Below are 25729 nucleotides of genomic sequence, written 5' to 3' on the forward strand. Positions count from 1 at the left end.
CATATATCCTGGGAAAAACCCTTTGTAATGAGGGAAACAACCCAACCTCAAAGATGAATTCTTTATTGATATGAAAAAGCTTTCATTACATTTTAACAGAGCTGCGGCTCTATGAACATATAAACCATAAATGAGAATCGATCACCTTTGATCAATGGCGGATAAGACTTGATGATTTTGAGCACATCAGTAAAGCATCAATTACAATAAGAAAAGGACATTCCCTGAAAAATAACACTAACGAATTTATATCTTTCGACAACAGGAAGACACAAATATCCACATGAAGAAAAATAATGGATATAGCTGTTCTTGTCAAGAATGCTCTTTTATTTGCCAACACGGGACACTAGGAAATGCTGTGAGAAGATATTCAAAACATCATCACTACTGCCATGAGGTGATATTAACTAATATCATAATTGTCGCCGTTTTATGAGACCAATGATGACGAAAGAAATAAGAACACTTTGACAACAATATTACGTAACTGAAAATAGGTAGCCTTTAGCAAAATCCTTCATGGCAACACGTAACTGCTAAGTGAAGATAACCAATTCCATCAAAGGGTGCAGGACCCAGAATAGAGCCAAGTTTGAAGAGTTATATATCCTGTTTATATAAGACACAAGCAAAAATCTCCATCCAAACATTATTTCAAATTTAATGCAAATAAATTATTGAATCGTAATTTACAGAATTTCATATTAGGCTAATATATTTAACAAAACATAGGATTCTCTCAAGTTAATCAATTCAAACGTTTCCACAAACCATTGATCGTATGGACAATTGGACTCCAGGAAAAGAGGGCAAAAGTGATGGAAGTAGAGTTGGCATACATGTCAACACAACAAGGAAAGGGGATTCTATTCAGAAGTCACCCAAGTGAAAGAAAAGAAAATAATCACTACAACGTCTAACACTGTATAGTGGATGACCGAATCGGATGGATAGGAAAGAAAGTACTATCAGGAAATGTAGATACCATTTTCACATCCTATATCTCTTCTAGAAGATAGTTGATAAACTACCAATGCAAATTATAGAGGAAACATCTTAAAGGATTACAGATCACTGACCCCTACCCTATCTTTGGACAAAGATCCAGTTGCTTGGATTTATACAAGCCCTTCCTTGGTAACATTGTATCCTTCTTTTCATAGATCAAATAATGATAGAATTGGAAAAATAATCTTTCAATATTAATTCAAGTAGGAACATATATTAAAGTAATTCTATTTTTAATAAATTATAGCTTAGATATCGATACTTGGAGGAAATGTCTAGAGCTGGAAGCGGATATGTAGGGAAGCGTGGATACGGACAGAAGCCTTGTTGGTGCCACTCACACGCACCCGGATGCAAGCAAATGTCTTTTTTAGGCATCGAAACGCATTTGGGTACCAATGATTGGCATCCTAGAGGCACCCATAGGGTACCCAAGAGCTTCTGTCAGCATCCACACAAAAGAAAAGGTAAAAAAAATGTACTTTCACTTTAAAACCATTTAAGACATGTTTATTTGCACATTTTTTATTTTTATTTTTGCCAAACCCGAAAACAGCCCTAATGGAGGCCATTCAACCATTCAATCTGCATTTTGTTTGCAGTTGGGTTTACTGTTCTCATTTTGTTTGCATCTAGCACAAGTGGAACCTTTCTTGGTTGAAATAATATCAAACTTGTAGTGGATGGAGATGACAAGGATCCAGATTTTTTTGAGAATCCTTATGATTTTGATTAGTGAATAATGACATTGAATCCTGAACTTTGTTTTTGATTTTGTAGTTTGGACATGGAATCTAGAACATGACTATTTGTGCCTATGAACTTTGAACTATTTATTTGACATATGGAATATCTTGAATCTTGATCAATGCTCAAGTATCATATGTATTATGATACTATCAAATGATGTATGTTTGTATATTTCTAAGTTTGTAACTCTTAGTTCTTGTATTTATAAGTTTCTTAAGTTCTTTGCATATATATATATATGCTTCCAAATGCATCCGTACTGAAAAAATTAAAAAATCCCGCATCCTATATTTGCTTCCCACATCCCATCCGAATTGGCAACTTAGAATTATTGGGTGTAATATTAGAAATTACTTGTAATTGACTAGTTAATGAATATTATGTATTGTTATATAAGTAGTTGATTATATTCTATTATTCTGAATTATATGCATAAATTTTTATCTCCCCTCATAACCTTGGAGGCCAACTAGACTATATAAGTGCGCATGTTATTTTGAGGTTCGCTGTTTTTATAGCTGATTGGGTGGGATACATTTTTGTCAGCCCTTCTATTCATCGTTTTATGTTTCCACTATTCTTGATAATGTATCACCCTTCAATATATCCTTGTTTCAAATCACCCACGCATTTGGCCTTGACTTGTAAGATGGGTCAATGTCTTTTCATCTTGGTATCCCTTTGTATATTCCTTCTAAACTCTGGATTTGGTCCTCTGATATGTTTTTTCCATTCTTGTGTTGTTTAATGTCTTCTATCCTGTTCAATGGTCTCTTATTTATACCGCCCAATCAAAAGGATGTGTCGTGTCCAAAGGTATGGACCCTATGTCTAGGGCTTAATATTAGATTGTATTAAATTCATAATAGATTATTTTAATTAACTCCTTTTATGGTATCTTTAACTATTATTAAGTTGTAGTTCATATATTATATTGATAATATAATGTCTGTAATCCAATGCATAATATATATTATTTAATATTAATATAATTATTAGATAATATCATTTTAACTTAATTAAGATGTATTAGTTTATTCTCAACTAAATAGGGACATCAATTAGTATAAGATTTCATCAGTTGAGGGGGATATTACATTAGAGAAGTGCTATTCCCAGATCACTTACCTTGTTGAATCGTGACAGGTTCTCAACTATAAATTTGTTAACTAGGTCACTCTTAACAGGGTGGGCATGATCCTAATAGGTCTAAAGTGTAATTCCTTTAACCAGTTGGCTCATTAATTTGTGTTAGAAATTCTCCAATGAGGTTATCACTAACAAGGCTAGAGGTAAATCCCTTAACCAAATGACTCTATCAGAATCTGCTCCTAATAGGGCATTATTGTAAGCTCCTAATAGGGCTAAGCTCTTAATTGGGTGCATTTAGAAGAGCACAAAATACTTGTGGGTGCTAATTCCACTGTGGTTTTTCCATTTGAGCAAGGGTTTCCACATTAAATTTCTTTGCATCTTTGAGTTACTTGTATGGATGTTTTTTTTGCAGTCTTATTGATAGTTTCACAAGTTCATATTGCATCATTTTGTGAATGGCTTAACGGTTAAGATCTGATTTAGTTGATTATTATTTAATAACTGGTTAAAGTTTTTGAATCTAATAGATTATTGTAATAACCCTGCTGTAACCCTGCTGATTCACTCACAAACCTGAAGATATGTGTATTTTTATGTTTTATTGGTTTTGCAATTTTTGTTTTTAAACATATGGTTTTAAAAAAAAATTTCAAAGTATGAATGCTAAACAATACTGAAATAAAAAATGAAGTAGCAACTATGCAAAGGCCTTAACTGCAACAAACTCAATGCTGAAATTATGTTCTATTAATATTTTTCACATATATCAGAAAAATCTGTGCATGGCAGTTGGTGTGTCACTTGCAGCAGAATATCTACCATGATTATTGAAAATTGAATTTCCTTAGTGTAATTCACACTATACAAATGCCAGAAGCTGATTCCCATCCTAGAAATGCGAAGCTTCCTTTCCAATTGCAAATTGCAGGCACAAGGTAAAAGGCCGCGACGGACCAGGATACCTCTTGTGCTATGGATGGAGTGCATTACAAAAGAATGATGTTAAAATGCAGGCAGTTTGTTATAATTTAAAAAACCTGTTAATGGCATTAGAAGCTAAAAGCCGCAGGCTTAATTGGAGCGGCCAATGTGCATGCCATCTCCCAATAAAAATGTACCGGCTGGTATGTAAAATACCAAGGATATTGGTGCCTCAATCTGCAGCAGTTTGATTGCCTTCTAATCATAGTAAGGGTAGTACAGAAGGCTGTGACAATTCTCAGCTTCAACCTCCAAGATGGCCGCCCAAATCAGATTGTATAAACCAACTCAATCCAATATACTTCAGCACTGAATTGAATGCATTCTGAGATCCAGAAGAACTAATCCAATTTGTTATACAACAACAACAAATTGAATTAGAGATCAAGAGGAATCAGTCCTCAAGAAGAATTCACAATTTCAAAACACTCACAAGGAAATATCAAAGCAATGGACAAAATGAGATGAATCTATTTGCTTCATGAGACCTCTTTTTACAATGCAACTCGGCTTCTTCAACTTAAGAGGTTTCTTCAACACACCATCAAATTAAACACTTAAATGATAGATAAAGTCATTTATTAAGATAATCTTAATAAACAACTTATAATATAGAGGTCCATTAATTTACCTAATCAATCACGAAAGAAGCCAGTGCTTGGTGTCTTAGTTGCACTGCTAAAAATTGAAATTGCCCACAATTGATTTACTATTCAAAGAAAGTCAATCAATAAAGACCTTCAAAACATACTGTCAGCTGTTAGCTTACAAGGGTCGCAGTGATGAACTGACTAAGCCCAACTACAAGAGCCTGCTAAAATGGTGACATTACAGTCGTCCCTCCCCAAGATTGCTTGTCCTCAATTAATCCTAATCCGATAACACATCAAACCCCAACCTCCATCAAGATCCCATAGAAAAATGCATATGATGTCCTTGTCATCACTGAGTAATTGCTGTAAATGCAACACACCATCATAGTAAACAACCAAGTTGGTAAAACTGTACTCAACACCAGTTTTGATGATGTAGAGATCGAAACATTACAAGGAAGCAACTAAAAAAGAAGTGTTGATTCACCCCTTTCTCTGCACTAACTGAGCTACCATACCAAATATCAAACTTAGGCACAAACAAACTCAACACCCGATAAATATCCTACACATGGGGATCAAATGTAAATCTGTAGGCACTCGTCACAATATGCATCTCATTGAAATCTTGATCATCACCATCTAAACCAATAGAATTTACTGAAGATTTAACCTCGACCTTGTCATAGTACACCCACATACTATGGTTTGGCCCTTGTTTGAGTCTCAAAGAAGAGTTGTTCTTTACCATAAGGTCCTTTGCACCAAAAGAAAAGTTGTCTTCTCAAATCCTCACATGATGCCTCATCATTTCTCCAAGCTGATTTTACTTTTTCATCAGTAATTAGTGGGTGTTCCTCATCTACAGGTGGAGTGGTAGAAGTCTTTGAAGCAAACTTGCGTCAAGATGTGGATGACACAAGATCTCTAGCCTTTCTCGTTACCTCCTGCAAACTAGGTGGGTCCAAGGATGTAACACACCCTCAAAGTGGCTTAACCAATCCCTCCATAAAAAGAATAACTCTCCTCTACATAGAAATATCATAGACTATTACAGAAAGTCAGAACTCGTTGATGAAGGCCTCAGAGTCACTTGCCCGTCTCAGCTGAGCTAACTCCCAAAAATATACCTTGGCATCCTTCCTATCAAATCACTCTATTAATCTATCCAAGAATTCCTTAGAGGAAAACATTGATCATGGTGTAAAGAGACTAGCCCATGGTACGACCAATCATGAGCTACTACATCTAAATGCAACACAACAAATCTAATAACATCCTCCTCAATCACGGGACACAATGCCAAATATGTATCGAGCTTATGGTCCTAAGGTCAAGCTGTGACCTTGCCATTGCCATCAAAGTGGGCTAAGGTCATCTTGTTGGTTGTCTCATGCAAGTCAGTTTGGCTAGGGCTGTGTCTCTCATGTGCAAGCCTAGCTCTAGTATCCTCCCGCTTCTGTATGAGGAATCTATCAAAGTTTAGATTTTGCTTGATGGCTTGCAAAAGAGGATCCAACTTAGCAAAGTGTGTCACAACATCATCCAGAAAGGCGCAACCTCAGATTGAGTACTATTCGTGTTTGCCCCAGATCCTAGAAAAGTAGGCTAATGTGGCCTATGCTATGTACCAATAACCTGTCCTGTCAATCCTATTGTCAATGCTGACTCGGTCCTCAGCTCTATTCCTATCTCCAATTCTAGATCTATTATCAACCTGGACATGTGTGAACTAACATAATTGTTTCATGCACTTATCTCCCTACTTCGACCTCTAGGGAGTGCAATATGCTACTGTGTCAAATAGCTACTGCAACACATCTGTGACATGATGCTAACCAACTGCAAGATCTCTAAAAGTACCCCTCACCTCTGTTAATATCACAACCAGTGCCATTATATCTATCACCTGAAGCATCTAAGCCTCCTAAAGCACTAGCACCCCTATCACCAACACTACCAAATTAAATCTCTGGCTCTCCATAGCTAGGTAGAGAAGTACAACCTCTGCAGGTGTAATGTCTACTCGGAATAAACCTTTGAGCTATTATGAAACCCATTTCTTTGTAGGTTGGTAGGGAACCACATTGATACCACTGTAATTACCCTGGTCACTCACTAGCAAATTGAAGATGTGTTTTTTGTGTTTTATTGGGTCTGAATTTTTATTTTTTTCAATATATGGTTTTCTTGGATTTTCTCAAAGTACGGAATGCTAGCAAAAATTGAAATTAAAAAATGAAGTAGCAACTATGCAAAGACCTTAATTGCAAAGGAACTCTGCTGAAATTATATTCTTCTTTTAAAAAAAGTTACGTATACAAGAAAAACCTATGTATGGCTGTTGGTGTGTCGTTTGCAACATAATATTTACCATGAATATTGAACGTCCAACCTTTGTAGTGCAATTCTATCTATACAAATGCCAAACATTAATTCAGAACCTAGAAACACAAAGTTTACTTTTCAATTGTCAATAAAATCAAAAGGAAAAAGGTCACGACAGACGAAGACTGCTCACACAGTATGGATGGATTGCTTTGCCTGAGAATGACGTTGGATTGTAGGCTGCTTGGAAGAATAAAAAATGACTTTTAATGGCGTTAGAAGCTGCAAATCACAGGCTTAATAGGAGGCGCCCCATGTGCACTCCATCTTCCAATGAAACAATATTCCACAGTCTGTAAAATCGGAAGGATATTGGGGCCTCAATCTGCAACGATTTGATTGCTTTCTAATCATAGTAAGGAAAATTAGGAGGATCCAATCTAATTATTTAAATAATTAGCTTTGTAACACACAACTTCATGAAGACACCTTTCACTTAGCAGGCTTCTTGTTAATGTTTTATAGCATTAGTCAAATAAAACATAGAATGCAAACTTTAAGGACATCTCCTTAATAAAATATTATTATAGATAGTAAATACATAGATATATATTAATATCTTTTGTATAGATATACAGTATACACTTAGTTTAAAAATTTGGTTTCAGCAATATCTTGGAAATTGGCAAAAACTCAGTGATAAATTCGACAATAAATCAACATTTTTATCGAACATTTGAAAATTGCTAATTCTTAAAATATTCTTTAAAACTCATACATACATACCAAATTTGTAGAACATATAATAATACAATTGCATAAATAATAATACAATAAATTTTAAATAATAAATGTCAAAATAATACATATAATAATACATATAACAATACATATGATAATACGATTACATATTATAATACATATAACAATACATATGATTATACAATTACATATTATAATACAATAAATTTAAAATAATAAATATTAAATTAGTCTATTTAATAATTTACTGTATTTTAATTTTTTTTATGAACACAAAATAATAAATTACTTAATATATTGCAGTTTTTACTTTTAATATTATACAAAATAAAATTAAGTTTTAAACATTTTTAAAACCAATTACCAAATTATAAACACATTAAAATTTACAAAAATGGTTACAAAATAAAATAAAATTTGGTCAAAAAAGTTCTGGGATTCACTCTGCATGTGATTACGAGAAAACGATCAATATGACGGCGAATTGAAAAAAGCAACAAATGGGCTAATAGAAATCTGAAATAATGTTTACATCTATTTCTACAATATCGATGTTTGTGTGTAAAGAGTAAAGGCGATTCTAATTCTTACCAACAAAACTGTGAGCAAAAAATGCATATCAGACCTGTACAAGTGCAAACTTAAGAAAATAGGGGCAACATATAAGACATTTGAAGGCATAATTCATAATTAAGGGTGATTGAAAAATACATTTTAAGAGTCCTTCATCCTACTATAGCTTGCCGCTTGGAAAACAACGAATCAAATCCGCATTCGCAGGTCTGGAACTACCAAAATCATCTTTTTGTTCTTATAGCAATTTAGTGGCTTAGGTTGGAGGTGTACTCCCAACGCTGCCAAAGCTTCCTCCTGCCGAGCAAGCGCTTTTGTTCTTTGCATTCATCTTATGCACGGTATGCCCAATTCTCTGCCACTACTTCAATTTTTATATTCTTCTGATTTATTTTTGCAAATCAGTCCTGTATAAATAACAGAATAAATATTATTAATAAACTCCAAAATGTCAAATAGTTTATGAGATCAACGGATAATCAATCATATTGCTAAGTATAAAGTTATATTAAGCAGGCTGTCCTCATAGCGTCTTCTTGATTTCTCTTTTCTTTTGAATTTGGAATCTTCTACTTGTTAAGTGTCTACTTGGCCTTTTTCCCCACTTTTTAATCATGAATCTTCTGCGATTAATTTTAATCAAATAATTGTTGTAACAGCAACCATTTAAAGCTCTTGTGCGGAAGAATTTCATTCGCTTAGTGTATTGGTGCAGAAATCTGGAAAAGGTTGTCTATTTTAGTGAACGTTTATCCAACTATATCTCATGGCAGATCCCTTATAACGCAGACCACATCAATTTTAGATTTAAAATCAATAGTTGTAGTATACACCACTTTTGCCAATTCGTGTTGAAAGAAAAAATATGGAACGCAAAGCAGTTTTAAGTTTTGCGAAACCGTCGAACTTGGCAAATAATGACATACACCATGATTTTATTAAAGGTCATGACAAGAATCAAGGGTTTTTGAGGAAATCTCAAAACCCTAAGTCTGTTTTGCATTGCAAGTAGTTGGGGAAACATCCTTTGCCTTCACCACAAAGAACTAGAGGAGAAACGAACAAGTTTGGGAAACTTTGCATCGACAACCATTCTGCAAAGTTGAGGTATGCAGTGAAGATGTCAAATGTGTTTTCGACTCTTAATGAGCCCATTGTTTTGGAACATGCTAATATCCAGCAGACGAATTTCAATCATAAGAGTAGTGTTAAAAATCTAAGCACAACTATTCCAAATAATCCAGAAAAATCCTTAGAAAGGCTAGGGTTGCGGTCAATGGTAAAACCCAAAAGAAATATCTGTGCCAGGGCGACTTTGGATTCACAGCAGGACATTCCAGCCCAATTCTCACTGGTTCGGTACAAGGCAAGTAAGCGTCTGGCAAACCCTCAAACCTTTAAAAGTGACGATTTCCCCCATTTAGTAAATTTTTCCGCCAGGAAAGGATTTCGACCTAATATCATATTTTCCATTGGAAGTCTTGACAAACAATTCCGCTTTTTTAATCATAAAAAATATGCTATCCATTATAGATTTCCAATGTATCCCTAGCAGATAGGTTCTCTAATTGAACCCAGTGCGATTTCCCACAATACCCATGAACCACATTTTCATAAGTCTGATACCTCAAAATCTAACCCATCAGATAACCCCCCTCATTGAAGGAATTTTTTTTCCAAATCTCCTTGGCAGCCCCCGTCTCATCCCCAAACGGCTCCTCACTCCAATATTAATATAATGAAGGAAAAGGTCTTGATTATCAGCAATCAGGACAATGAAGATCATTGGCAAGATTGCTAGAATGTTGGCATATTCGCATTTTGGAATGGGCCAAAACATGAATTGATCAATCTCATTAAATGGCTAAAGGATTTCTACCAAAATCAGATAAGTATCTCTCACCATTCGGATAGACTAGTTTACATTCATTGTAGTGATGAATATGTCAAAAAAGGTTTCCTTTATCTCTGTATGCTATTTTAAAGGTTATGCTGTTAAATTCTTAGAATGGACCCCACATTGTAAGGAAGAACGGTTAAATTTCTCCATCCCAAACTCGATCTCAATTCAATCCATCCCTCCAGAAATTGTGCATGTAAAGATTCTCAAGAATATAGGTGCATCAATTGGTAATCTGATAGGAATAGATGCTTCATATAAATACTGTAATAATATTAAATTTCTTATCAACGTAGAGACTAATTATCCAGAAATCCAACCTATTAAGGTAATAACAAATAGATCTATCTATAACTTAACTTTTCATAGATTTGAACTCAAAATTTTGGAAATAATCAGATTAGATGATGAAACAAAGATTACTTTTAAAACTTTTCAACCAACTTCAAACCTTAGAGATACCTTCCCTATGATGAATATAAGAAACAAAAAAGAATTCCAAGGGAAGGGCATTCATGTTACAACAGAAAAAGAAATTTCAGATTTAGAAGAGGGTGAAATAAGAAATGGAAAACTAGCAATCATATCTCCAATTTCAGAAACCAGATATAGTTCTCCTTCTATCCTCAAAGATCAAAAGAAAGTTTCAATTAAGATAAGATAATGATATTAATGTCCAACAAAAGACCAAAAAGGTCTATGGGACTGAAAGTTTACAATAGTGAGGCAAACACTAGCAGGAACACACAATGGTGTCCGAAAGTAAATGACAAAAACCAAAGCAACAACAACAGAGAAAGAGAGAGAGACAGGGAAAATGCTAAGAGAGACTAGGAGTCATTCTTAGGTGAAAAGAAATCAGTCACTGAATGATACACATGCCTATGTGTAGAGGCATTATACTGTCTCTGGCCTCTCGCAGAGGAGTGTCGCTGGTGCGAGTTACCGGAGCAAGATCTGACACACTTGGATAGCTCGGTAGATCTAATAGAGCTAGAAGGCCTTTTCTCACCACGCAAAGGAGATAATACAAGCAGTAAAAGAAAAGGAATCTCATAGCATTGAAAAAGGGAAATCTTCAAAATTTGAGAACACTAAAAAAATTATTGATCTATTAGATAGGGAAGAAAATAAAGGCACTAGCTCATAGTTGAAATTTGAACCTACATGCGAAGATCAAAATTTTGATGGTATCAACAGAAGAGAAGGAACAAAAACAAATCTCTATTTAGCCAACACTAGGATACAAAAGGCAGCAAACAACTACAGGAGGCTAAAAAAGAAACCAAAAAAAACACAAGCTAAGGCTACAATAGAAATGAGTGGGAAAGAAAACGAGTCAGAAAAGGATTCTAAATCTTAGGACAAAAATATCATGGTTGATACTAATAGTACTCTTGAAGAAACTGAAAACAAATGTCTCTTCTCTATTGCATCTCTTGAACAAAGCAAGGCTAAATACACAAATGAATTAATGGAAACTTCGTTGCAATAGAAAGGAGAGCCTATGAAGGAGACAATATACTCCAATAAAGAGGTAGTCAAGATGTTCACCAAATTTTGGTAGACGCCAAATACCTCACAGTAATCTCCTATGCATAACCTCAGTGGGCACAATTTATGGGAAAAGGAACAAAGTAAGAATAAGGGAACATTAACACAAGATTTTCAAAGACTTCTTAAATAATGATATGTCAAAGATCGATGATCTAGAAAGGTTGTCTTCAGATGAGGTTGAGAAAAAGAATTTGGAACTGCTAACAGATGAACTAATCCAAATTTTAACCTTGACAATATTGATAAAAGTAGTGACTTACAGAAAGACAAACTAATGTTGCGAGTTTTGAAACTAGGAGGAGATAACTACACCTTTGAAGATTTAAGAAAAGATCTGTTAATCATTGAGGATGAAGATAAGAGAAGTAAAGCTTTATAGACAACCTTCGATAGAACAGGTATAGGACAAGGTGAGGCTAATACTTGGGACAGAACATGTAGTACTCCAGATGTAGCAGATAATATTCACACAGATGTTCAGATAACCCTCACAGATTAGATAATGAAAGAATTAGAAATCAAAGAAAAAGATGTGAACTAAGGTCAGCAATTGGAAAGTGTTGTAAATGCATAGGAGAACATAGAACAACTAGGTATTCTGATGAATTAAGAAGAATTAACTACTCCCAAATATGGCATGCAAAAAGCTAAGAGAGGAAGGAAGTCTCTTAATGAACTTAGAGAAGCAGATGAACAAGCAAAAGAATAGCAAAAGATAAGCCAGTTACTTAATCCTGGGAAGGGGAAAATCCTTTCCAAAGTAGCATGAAGATCACTACTTGTAATGCTAGGGGCTTAAATACACCTAGCAAGAAACGCTTACTAAAGCATAATTTAAAGCAATTTGAATCTGAAGTTATTAAATTACAAGAAACAAAATTAAATAGGGAAGAAAGAATTAAGCTAAAAAAGAAACTAGGTAGTTGGAACATTAACTTACATGCATCTAGAGGAGCATCAAGGGGATTAGAAATGATTTGGAATCCTAGGAAAGTAAATTTAAATATACTTAATTCAAACAATTCATGGATGAGTAGTAGAATTAAAAGCATAAAGACTAATTTACAGCTAATTCTAATAAACATCTATGGACCGACCCATAACATAAACAAAAAATTGGTATGGGAAGAAATAAGTCTTTTTATTAAAAATCACAGCAATGAACTCATTCTAATAGGTGGTGGTTTTAATACTCTTATGAGTATAGATGAAAAATTCGGAGGTATCAAGCAAATTTCCCAAGCATCATTATAATTTAAAAAATGGATAGACCTTAACAAACTATTTGATATTCCTGTAATAATGGTAAGTTCACATGGAATAATAGAAGGAAGGACTTTGCATTTATAGTTGAGAAACTGGACAGGATTTTTCTCAAAGGAGAACTAAGTGGATTAGATTTAGATATTCAAGCTTCAATTCTACCCATAGTTCCGAAAATCGCCTCAAAATCTCCCACATCGCGTGAATCGCGATAAGATTCATGCTAGCCGATTTTTTATGAATCTTGAATTGCTGAAGGCAATTTTTTGGCATGAATTGCCTGAATTGGCGATTCATGCCAAAAATCGCATGAATCTTCCTCGTGAATCGGCTGCAGCAGCTAGGAAGTTGAATTGAAAATTATTAAAAAACACATGTTTTATTTGCTTTCTTTTTTGCCTTTCCTCTTTGTTATTATTGTTAGGCTTGAGCTGGAACCTTGTTTTTATATTTTGTTTACAGATATTGATAGTGATACTAAATCACTGATAAACATATGTACAATAGAAAGATATTGAAGAAGTAAGAGGAAAAAAAAAGCAACGACAAATAAAAAATGTTCAGAATGCATAACAAACGATGCCCAAGGGAAGCGAAAGACATAATCAAGTAGTAAAACATCAGCAATTGCCAGAAAGAGTGTGGGATCAGAAGAAAATCACAAAAATACTGTGTTCCATGCAGCTTTGTGTGGGTTTCAAAGTGCTAATTTGGCCTTGGTGGTGGGGGCGTTGCCTCTCGACCTGGGAGCGTTGCCCCCTAGAGCTCTAGTCGCTGCGGTTATCAATCGTGGAAAGTCTGACCAGTTCATGAGACCTAGAGTTGCTGCAGGCATGGAGTATTTGTGGTGGAGATAACAACAGAGCAAGCCTTTCGAGAGGGGTGATACACTTTGAAGCACTTGGAGTAGGTTTTGGACATGAAGCTGTCTTATAATAACTAAGGCTGCTGTCTTATAAAAACTCTTTACCCCATGTGGTAAACACAAACTTCCATGTTTATGTATGTTAAGTTTTAAATTCTATTCGATGATTTTATAGTGTGTTTAAGTTATATTCAATAAAGGGTGCATGAAATAAGTTTTTAATTGTTAAAATCTCTAAATTTAAAGGGTTTTTTCAAATTTGCTGATTCATTGCCGATTCATGGGCAATTCATTGCTGATTCACGATTCGATTGAACCTTGCAGATTATGATACGATTCCGATTCTCGTTACTTTGATCCTACCTATAGCAGGATTGGACCACTATTTGGTTAGAATTGAATTTTTTGAACCTATTAAACCTATTAGAAATCTTTTTAAGTGTGAAAAAATGCGGTTTTTAGACAAAAAATTCATGGAGCTCATTAGAGAATGGTGGAATCAAGGAAAATTTAAAGGTTCCAAAATGTTTATATTTGTGTCTAAGATGAAAAAGATTAAAGAAAATATACTTAAGTGGAATAAAGAACATTTCAATAATATATTTAAAGAAAAATTAGACAATGAAGAACGCTTAAAAAAATTAAACACAGTAGTAATTAAAGAAGGTATGAATAATGAGAACTTCCTTCTAGAAAAAGAACTACTCGCCTCGAGGAACTCATCCTAGCAAAGCAGGAAATTTTTTGGAGGCAAAAATTAAGAAAAAAAAGGCTAGAAGAGGGCGATCGTAATACGAATTTTTTTCACAACAACACTCTTTATAACAGAGCTAAAAGCAAAATTATTAAAATTAAAGATGCCTCAGGCTCTAGCACTAAAAACCCTAATAGTATAGCAAAAAATTTTGTAGATCATTTTAATAACTTATTAAATAATTTCGATTGTTCGAATTTAATTGCGTGAGCAAAAATGCTTGAAGCCATACCAAATGTCGTTTCCAAAGAAGATAACAAAGCATTAACTCAACTATATCTTTGGAAGAAGTCAGATTTGTGGTATTCAACATGAAACCTAATAGCTCTCCTAGTCTAGACGGATTCCAAGCTTTCTTCTATAAAAAATGTTGGGATATTATCGGAATTGGTCTTTGAAAAGCCATTGAAGCATCAAGAAATGGAGGGTCCTTACTAGCAGAAATTAATAATACTTTTCTTACTTTAATCTCCAAAAAAGATAATCCTAAAAATCTGGGGGATTTCAGACCTATAGCTCTTTGCAACACCATATATAAAATCATAGCCAAAATTTTAGCTAATTGAATGAAATGCTTCTTCCTAAGCTTATATCAGAAGAACAAACCGGTTTTGTACCAAGAAGATTGATTTTAGATGGGACACTCATTATACAAGAAGCATTACACTCAACCAATAAGAATGAAATGGCAAGTATGTTCATGAGATTGGACATTTAGAAGACATACAATATGGTTGACTGGAGGTTTTTATGCAAAACCTTAGAAGCATTCAGATTCTCTTACCAATGGATTAATTTTCTATATCAATGCATTTCAACAACTAAAATTTCAGTTCTTATTAATGGGTCCCCCAAAGGCTTCTTTGACTCATCAAGAGGTATAAGACAAGGAGATCGCCTATCTCCTTTCCTATACATTATGATGGCAGAAGCCTTTGGGAGAGCAATTACCAAAGCTCACAATGATGGCAAACTAAGTGAAATTATTGTAACTGAAAATGTCCCCAATATTACCCACCAACAATATGCAGATGATACCATTTTGCCAAGTGAAAGCACATCAAAAGAGGCCATAAACATCAAGTCTATCATTCAACAGTATATGGAAGCTTCTGGTCAAAGAGTGAATGCTGAAAAATAAGAAATCTTTTCCATTAACACCAAACCTAAAATTGAAAAACAAATCTGTAATATTATGGGATATAAAAGAGGTAGATTCTTGAGTAAATACTTAGTAATAGAGTTAGAAAAAGGTAGTAAAACCAACAAGGGTTACCATAGTATTCTTGATAGAATGGATGCTAAGATAGGAGGTTGGAATGATAAATGGCTTACAAAAGTTGGTAAAGTTACCAAGATCAAAGTATTGTTGTCTGCTCTTCTAACATACCCTCCTTCCTGCCTCCCTTTATCTAAACATATCAATAAGAAGCTTGAGGCAAAGCTTAGAAGCTTCCTTTGGAATGACTTTGATGATAAGAAAAAATTGGCTGTTATAAAATGGGATAATGTATGTAAACCAAAGGTATTAGGAGGCCTAGGTATCAAAAACTTATGCTGGTAAAATGAAGCTCTAGGGGCCAAATTGACATGGCGAACTTGAAATTGATTCAAAATTTTGGTATACTGTCAAATCGATTCTTTGAAGCTGAACTTGAAACCAAACCTGAAACAACAACTTAGATAAAGATGATTAGAAAAGACATTTGAAGTCAATAAATTGAGAATTGTCGTGCTATTTGGGAAGAGTATAGTGGCTTTTGTTTTTCGATTTCCAAAAAATTGCAATATTTATTGTCTTTCACCCTATCTAGACTTCCCATTCTAGTTGACAATGCTTCCTCAATTAGTTATTGCTACTTTATTAAATGCTTAAATTTACTCCGAGATCGTCAAAAAGCTTGAACACATGATATGGGTGCTTCTCAGCATGCTTCTGGTGATATCTGCAATGAAAATATAAAGAATTCTTCTATAAAGGATTGCTGGTATACTAATATTACAAGACCTAAAATAAAATGTACCATGTTTTGAAGGGATATTTTTTTAAATGTGTTATGTTAGATTTAATTTTTCAATTGTTGGCTTAGACTAATAAGCTGAAATCTATTTTTTGTCACATCGCTTGAAGTTGATATAAGACTGCAGGAGTCTTATTTGACTTCGTAGTTGATGTACATTATTGGTGCCTTTGGTTGCTGACTAAGCCTCTGTGTGTTTCTGCATATGGGTCATCTTTTTAAGTACTGGTGAACATGATATTATTGTTATCATTCTTGATTGGGCGAAGGTTGGCTAACACTTTGTCTCTAATTGTGAAAAGGAGGTACGTTGTGTTCTTGCATATCTACGTTTGATAGGGAATTCTGAAGATCAGATGGCCTTAGAGAGAATTATTAATGTTCCCACGCGAGGTATTGTTAATTTCTTAGAGTTAATTTTGCCACTTTTTGATGAAATATAATTGAGATTTAGTAGTTTATTACTTTATATACATCCTTTCAAGTTTTAAAAAATTGCCATTTACAACAGTACGAAATGTGTTTCATCAGCTATTGTTTTCAAAATGGACAGCTATGCATTATTAAAATCCTTTAAAGAAGATATTGCAAAGACTTGAATAGATTTGTAGCATAACTATCTACATCAGAAAATTGAGGTTCCATGGAAGTGATTGAAGTATTCTTCTTAAATTAGGTGTTGATATCAATGTTGACACGCCTAGGCATATGGTCAATTTTTTTGCCATTGTTGTATTTTGAATTATAACTTCACTATCCTTCCTTCCAAATCTTAAAGAGTAGCTTAATAATTTTCTTTACTGACATTGTTAGCAGATTATTCAATTGAGGGCAGATAATTTGCAAAGATGATTAATCTTTTAAAAAAGAAGATACAATGACAAAGCCTTGGATCAGATTGCAAGATTAAAAAATGATATAGAAATCTCCTGCCTTGAATATCTGGTAATGCAAGGAATCAGGTTTAAGTGATCCAGCCAGCACAACAAACAGGAAAAATCATTCACAAACCATGCCAATGGGTAAGACCATAAGAGCACTTTGAACCACCATGAAAGAAGAAAAACATCGGACTTGAGAGAATGTAATGCCTCATAAGTGGTCAAGCTAGTTCAAAAAGGAAACTAAAGTGGCACATTAGTATATGTTGATGTTTGGTAGCTTTAGTTGGATAAACCCATGAGACTAAATTGAAGATATATATATGTGTGTGTGTGTGTGTGTGTGTAGTTAAAATAATCAATTGTTATATTAATTAAATAAGAATGAATAGACATGTCCCATGAAGGGACATTTCTCATCCACAATATAAATGAGTGCAAGATTGTTGCCCTTTGAAAAGACATACCATATAGGCAGTGCCATTACATTTGCAGCAATCCCAAACATAACATTGTATCAAAGTATGTTCCTTCAAATAAGTATTACAAACTAGAAGGTAGATATGAGGAGCAAAGTTTGGGAGTAATAAGCAAATATCAGATAGTGACTGGGAAGAACAAAGTACGCTTAACTCACCATTGCAGTGCCCTAGCCTAGGGTTTTTGACATCACGAAAGTGTATCTGCAGTCGGCACAAGATGAGAATATTGTGGCAAGGATGATGTACGAAGAGGGATGTTATGGCATAGAACTTTTCTTTGTTCGTTACACAAATGACCATGGTGCTCCTAAAGATGACAACTACATCGACATAGAGCTTTGAGCTGTTGATTTTGGATATAATTTCTTCCAACCTGGAGAGCGTAGCATCTGTGAAGCTTCCGTCCACAGTACCTTATGGCTTCCCCGCAACTATCTATACATCACACTATTAAAAGTGATCTCGACTTCTTTAGTTGTATGTTAAAGTTTGATTGACTTCATTTCTCTTTTGTTGTCAAAGATTAAATACCTAGTAATGTGTCAGAATCTCAACATTTGTCACAAATATATGATTATTTTCTCAAAATTCACACTTGCATACAAATTTTAGCCGCTGCTTTATCACAATCTTAAATGTGGAACTTCGATGTTTGTTAATCTATAATCATACATGGGCTTTGTTGTTGGTGAAGATCAAAACAATCTAATACTCATGTGGATACATCTTTGACACTTGGCTTAGTAAATAAGTCCTCTCATTGGCCTAACCCACATTTCAAGGAATGATAAAGTGCCGACATGGAGTTTGAACCACATTAACATATATTAAGAGTGGACGACTTCTTCAACGCCAAGCAACCATTTTAGAAGACAAGATCTGGATTGATAGAAATAAGAAATCAGTGGAAGAAGACATTACATAATCTAAGAAATATGATATATACAAGTTGATTCTGTATGAAGAATAATAGAATCACTTCACAAACTTTTCATGATCGAGCAATGTCTTCGTGACAACAATTTTGATACAACTATCGAATTCCCTTTCCAGAAATAAGATAGCTATTTCTCTCGGAAACAATCAATAAGTATGCGATACATTCACCAAATGATGATACCAAATAAGAATAAACAACGTTTTGTTGACGGAAATAACAAGTGCATATTAGTTTCTCATTAATTGGCAATGATACTTATTTGAACAACAAATAAATAATAGATACCAGACTTCACAATAATGATAGAGTCAACAAGGAAAATATAAAAGTCCTTAAGTTTGACATAATATCTTGGACAAATAGAAAGGTATGACAAGTTTGCCTTGGGAATAAGGTGGGACCAAAGTCTAAATGCTCTTAGTCATAAAGTCAAATGTGATTGTACCAAAATGAGCCCTCGTTGAGTGTTGACCACAACATGGAGTTAAAAATGTTCTATTTGAAGAAACTCATTTCTTAATAAAGAAGCAATAATCAAAAGGAAAATAAAAAAGTAGCGATGACAGTTATGACAAGTCACAAGAGTTTGTGGGAGCCACGCCACCTAACCAAAGACTAATTATTATACCAAGCCGTATTGTTATAAGCAAAGTGACTCAAGATAAGGAGAGAGGTAAGTATTTGTCTATTTCATCATTAATATGCATTTAAGCTAATATTGATTGAGAAATGTTTAGGGAGCATATTTTACATTAATAAGGAAATATATGTTGGAAATGTAGATTAAAGTATATATATATATATAGAAGATGGAATATCTACATATATGTTGAAAGTAAATATTTATATTAGATATTTATCTATATTATATTGAATTGATGCAAAGTTATTATCCTTCACTATTATATTACTCTGTCTTATTTTTAAATACGTACGATAAGAGCTATTTGCGTTAATCTTTTTCTCTGAGGATGTTCTTGCAGGTAAAGGAAGACTTATATCAAATTCAAAGAGAGTTTAAGAGGTTACATTGGATGAGAAGCTTAGAAGATTGGTATTTCAAAGGGAGTCTTAAAATCTATGTGTGTGATTGTATGATTTTAATTGATCTAATCCCTATGCACTTCATGAGGAAGTGACAACTTTCAAATGATTATCACTTGTATCTATAGAAGTTATTGAAAGGTGACAATCTTTCAATAATCTAGTGTACTATTGTGATAGATATTTATGATCTTTGAAACATATCATAATAGATTAAAACCTGTATGGTGGATGAAGTTTCTGAAATAGACCATGGCCCTCAATTGTGATAGACATTTAATAATGTCTGAAGAAGATCGTAATTGATTATATTTTGCATGGTGGATTAAGTTCCTTAAATAGACCATGATTGTTCCTATGGTAAGTATCATTGAGGATACGTGTGCACTTACCTTATGAACATATTTTGAGTACTTGGTGATTGCCATGCAACTTGATGTTTAGGAGACCCATGCTCAAAAGTACTTGGTGAATATCATGCAACTTGATGTTCAGGAGGTCATTACTCAAGAGTACTTGGTGAACATCTTTCAACTTAACATTCATGAGTCCATTATTCAAAGAGTACATGTTGAATGTCATGTGACTTGACATTCAAGAGGTTATTACTCTTAATATCATTTCTTAGAGTACTTGGTCAATGTCACATGACTTGACATTCAGGAGGCTATTGCTCTTGATACTATGGGATGATATCTAAATGGCGGATATCTTCTGATCAGAGATATTCATAAAACTTGCCAATCCTGATTTTACATTGTGGTAAAATCTTGTGTTTATTCTCCCTAGCTCAGAGTGAGTGTTGATGTTTGGTAGCTTTAGTTGGATAAACCCATGTGACTAAACTGAATATATACATGTGTGTGTGTGTATATGTATGTTTGTATATGTAGTTAAAATAATCAATTGTTATATTAATTAAATAATAATGAATAGACATGTCCCATGAAAGGGCATGTCTCTCTATTTCTTATCCACAATATAAATGAGACATCGTAGCCCTTGGTAAACACATAGTGTACAAGCAATGCCTTTACTTCAACAACAATCCCAAACTCAACAATATCAAAACTTAAAGTACAATTACGTATCAGCAAAAGCATTAAGTGTAATATCTCACTTTTTAATTGCTTGTGCAAGTCAACAATGTTAATTGAAGCGGCAATGATACAAGGAAACTATGTCAACTCCAAATCACAAAAGTTTCAATTAAGGCTCGAATGCCAAGTGGCATAGCTAGTAGAAAGTTACGCTTCAAGAGGCAAGTTGTGAAGAAAAATGTGTTTGGAAACAAAGAATTAAAGTATGTTGAAAAAAATGTTACTTTGTTTTCAAAAATGGCAATGATTTTTTTTTTGAGTGACTAAGATCAGGTAAAAATACGATTCAAATGGAAGAGATATTATAAAACCATGCATGGTGAGGAGGGGTGAAACAACTATGTGGCTGACATATGTTTTCATGGTTCTACCGAGATAATTAGCTGCCTACAACATAAGGAAAGTGGGAAATATCTTACAAATCTGTGATGACCTGGAGTAATGTTTAAAAGTTTTGAGTTGCACATTATTTTGTAATGTCGCGCCAATGCAAAATTGTGATTAAAGTGGCTATGCTTGAAATTACTAGAAAAGGTAAGTTTAGCACAAAACAACTTTGTTATATTTTTCCTTGTCATTTCTACTACCAATATGTGAGCTGATTGGTAATGAAGTTGTCAGAGTGTGAGCAATAACAAGGGGCTTAAACACTTCCTATGTGGCAATACCACCCTTGAAAGGTGGAGATGACGGACGTTTCATGTGAAAAAGGGACAAGCCATTTATGTTAGAAACATAAACAAGAGCTCCTTTATAAACACTCAACCACTTCAATTACAAGTTCATCCAAAATATGAAAGTGTCAAGCAAAAGTGAAAATAGATGATGAGAGGATTTCCTCACACATTGTTCCAATTTGAGTTTTCTAAAAAATATGAGCTAATGCACTAACAAATGTCAATTTCTTTTGCCAAATGTATGAAGATTTATTGAAATATTTATCTCAAGATTGTCCAAGCCATTGAAGCTTTGGTTTTGTAGCTTAGTAAATGAAGGAGTTGGTTGTAATGGCAACAAAGGAGGAATCCCATTTCCCCCTCTTCCTTTGCAGAACAGTCAATCTTACAAAGTTCTACTTTTGACATCCTTTTTTTTCTACATTGATCAATTAAGCTTCCAAAGTTCCATGGTGATGGCTCCAAACTTCTAGGTTAGTGTACTTCAACTTTAATTAGGAGAATGTTTTTAATATTTTACTATTTGGCTATGTTTAGCTAGTTCTAGTTAATGGCCACTTAAGCTTTCTTTCTGTTTTTTCTCCATTAAGTCTATTTTTAGACCACTGTTAGCAATGTCTGTAAACTCTATTTAATTTTATTGTTAATGCAATAATTATTTTGTGTTCTTCCATTCTTCCATTATTAATTTTTTTATGAATAACTACATCTCCCTGGGGTCTTTCTGAGTTGGTTCTCACTGGCTTTGTATCTAGACATATCACCAAATTTATAGAGAGGACAAGACTTGTTGGTTTTGTGACATGGGGGGAGCCTGAGACGATTACCAACTTGATTTTCCAATGCCTCATTACTATGAGATTGGAGGGAGGTTTAATTGCCTTTTCAGAGATTGTTAGTCTCTTTCCCCCTTCGAGTTTTCAGATCAGAGGTACCTGGCCCTTTACCTTTAGGAGAGCATGAGGATTCAAGAGCACACCACTCAGATCTTGTCTTCTTCGAGACCAATCATGAACTAAGTCGTCACCACCTACTTTTCAATGGTCCTTTTAGTTTGTAGTACCAAGAGGCCGCTTGGTCCTCGTTCCCCCAAAGAATACACCAGATATGTGCACCCTTGTCAAAGATGATCTCAGTAGCTATCTTTGCTTTCTCGAACACTAATTAGTGTCATAGGGTTTATTTTTGTTCTATGTTGTATCCCTTAATTTGGGTTTCTTCTCCACTTTTGTGCCTTCTTAATGGGTTGTTGGTGGTTGTCCCTTGGCTTCTTCTGTTATTTTTTGTTGGTGCTGCATTTTCTTTCCTTAGGCACTATTTGGTGTTCCATTGTTGGCTGGCCTCCTTTGTTGTGTGTTTGTAGTCCCTTTGATCCTCTTTGTGGTCTCTTGTTGGACACTAATAAATTTATCTTATGTTGTCTTGCCTTTACAAATTTCCTTTTTAATCAAGTCCTATTTAATCGACAAACTTAAAGAAGTCCAAGCTAGAGCTATCAAAGTTGAAAATGACATGATCAATGCATGAGAAATCAAGAAGGATTCAATCTGCCTCTATTCCAAGATACAATTGATCCACTCAAAATGTTTTGAATTAGCTATTACTTATGTATTGTTAGCTTTCATCAAATACTTAAGCTAATTTGTATCAAGGAACTACATATATAATGGACCTATCTTAACAAATATAAAGAAGTATAAAAGGGTCATTTTCATTTTATGAAACCTTTTGCTTTCATAACAGATATAAAAGCAACAAGCTCGGTACCAGATCAATTGTCATTAGTGGAGTAGTTGACCACTATCAAGAGAGCTCCTTAAGACCAAATGACGGATTTCAGCATTCGATTTCAAAAAACTTGGAATAGGATACCTGCTGATGTTAGACTTTCTGCTGATCATGAATTTTTATATTACTTGAAGAGCCTTAATAGTGATATATCCTTAATGACACAATCCATGGGGGGTCAGTCACTACCTCAAGCCTATAGTATAGTTATAAGACCAGAAAATAACCTTATTGAAGTTGGAAAGATAACCCGTAGGCCTCCTATGCCATATTTTCTAGATATTCAGCCAAATATGCCATTGCATATACCCCCTCTTACTACAATACCTGTTGTTCTAGCTATAGAATCTGTTGGAAGTCAAACACATGCCATTACCGGACCCTCAAATGAGTTGCAAGAGATTAAAAGTAGTCAACAAAAGATAGAGACTTTTTTGCAAACCTTGGGGAATGAGTTAACCAGCATGGAAATACAACAATACCAAGGTCCGAGATGACCATTTCAACAATATAACCAGCAGTAGCAAGGAGCAAATCAGCCACATCAAAATCAAGGGTTTAATCAACAATACTAGTAAAATAGGCAGCCATACCTAGGAAATTATCAAAGAAAATGGAAAAATGTTAGTTAATTAAAGGCCATTTGAGTCATATAATCCTAGGACTTTGAATGTAGTGAATCCGGTGAGAGATATTGTTCCAGCTCAAAATAATCGTGCAATAGATTATGAATGGTGTTATCCATGCAATCAAGCACACAATCAAGTGCCTTGCTTGAATGGAGTGATTAACCAAGCGTTTATTGTCCAAAATGTTGTAAGTACACAACCTAATGCATCTACTCCTATACCTGAACAACAACTAGAGACACATCCAAATGAAACAACATTTCTAAATTGGCAAGGCGAAGAGTTCTGCGGTGTGAATGGTGATCCAACAATTATAGCATATGCTCGAGCAAAGAAAAGAGCATTAGAAGGTATAGCCAATAAAGATAAAGGAGCTACAAATACAAGATCATCACCCACACCTAATCCAATCATCTTACAAAAGTCTTCAAGTCAGCCAACTAGCAATCAACCTCACAAAGATGTAGATCTGGCTGCTGCTAAGATACATCAGAAGGTGCAGCCTGCTATGCCTGACAACATTGTGGACATTATGAAGAGGATGATCGTGTCAATGTCTATGTGGGATTCTCTATCTATTCCTGGACAAGCTGAAATATTGAAGAAGGCATTGAGTGGCCAAAATATGCAAGACCAAGCTGCTAGTGATCGTGAAAAGGTGGTCATGACAAATGCTGAGCAAAAGAATGATGTGGACAGCTAGTCAAGTAGCACAGTTCAAGGTAAGAACATGAGACCCCCTCCCTTCAATGTTTCATTAATCATTGGAAAGAACCTAATACATAATTGTATGGTGGATAGTGGGACTACTTGCTCTATGATGCCTAAGAATGTAGTGGATCAGGTAGGTTTAGAATATGAGCCTGTATAGAAAGGAGTGGTTCAATTGGGTGGTACGTCTATCAATTGCATAGGTTTGATTAAAGATGCTTGTTTCACCTCTCCCAGGATATTTATGTTATTAATTTGGCCCCATATTTTAGCCTATGTCATGCGATTTCACTGCAAATATAGGGGGATGCCTTTCATCTGATTGGTCCCATATGTTGTTCTGTACCAGATATGGTACCAAGGTTACCATTAAGTTTGAGCCACTTGCAAAGGACAATATTGAGCCATATGTTCCTGGTGCAATTAATGCAAATTGTCTTGTATTAAAGGTGACGTCCTTTCTAGCTCTAAAGCTAAAACCCAAACTGAAGATATTCCTGATATCCTTTTAGATGAGTGGGTAGTAGAGAATGCCTTGGAAATTGAATGCAGTCTTGTTTTAGATGTTGGTATGGGCAACTACATGTTTCAAGAGGCTGGTTTGGTTATGCCAAATTTGGTGAAAGTGATAGAGGTTTAGCATATGTTTTTTGATGGTTCAAGGACTCAACAAGGAGCTGGTGGAGGCGCAATGTTGGTCTCGCCTAAAGATCAAATGTATTATGTTGCTTTCAGCTTCAGTTTCTCATGTACAAACAGCACAATAGAGTATGAATGCCTTATTCAAGGATTGGAATGCGCAAGGAAATGTGGTATCAAATGTTTGAAGGTACACACTGATAGTGAATTAATAGTAAATCAAGTTAGAGGCTTCAATGTTGTTAAAGATGATGTTGTCAAGTCTTATAGGCACAGAGTTTAGGATCTCCTTGAGGATTTTGACGCTTTAATATACTTGACATCCCAAGAAGTAAAAATCAGCATGCTAATAGCTTGGCAGCTGTGGGAGCTCAGTATGATATTC

General features: G+C 34.6%; 1 protein-coding gene across 5 annotated transcripts in view; it reads left to right on the forward strand.

Annotated features, from left to right (window-relative positions):
- The window catches only part of LOC149576676 (uncharacterized), a 407004-nt gene that overhangs the window by 193487 nt on the left and 187788 nt on the right, over positions 1-25729 (forward strand). For all 5 annotated transcript variants that reach the window (XM_089819021.1, XM_089819036.1, XM_089819029.1 and 2 more), the window contains one exon: positions 16756-16846. In XM_089819021.1, the coding sequence (XP_089675147.1) occupies positions 16756-16846 (91 nt within the window). The remainder of the gene's footprint in view (positions 1-16755; positions 16847-25729) is intronic.

The sequence above is a fragment of the Cupressus sempervirens genome, chromosome 1, assembly GCF_028749045.1.
Source record: "Cupressus sempervirens isolate cs-2001-9-10 chromosome 1, ASM2874904v1, whole genome shotgun sequence".
In the NCBI taxonomy this organism is placed as follows: Eukaryota; Viridiplantae; Streptophyta; class Pinopsida; order Cupressales; family Cupressaceae; genus Cupressus; species Cupressus sempervirens.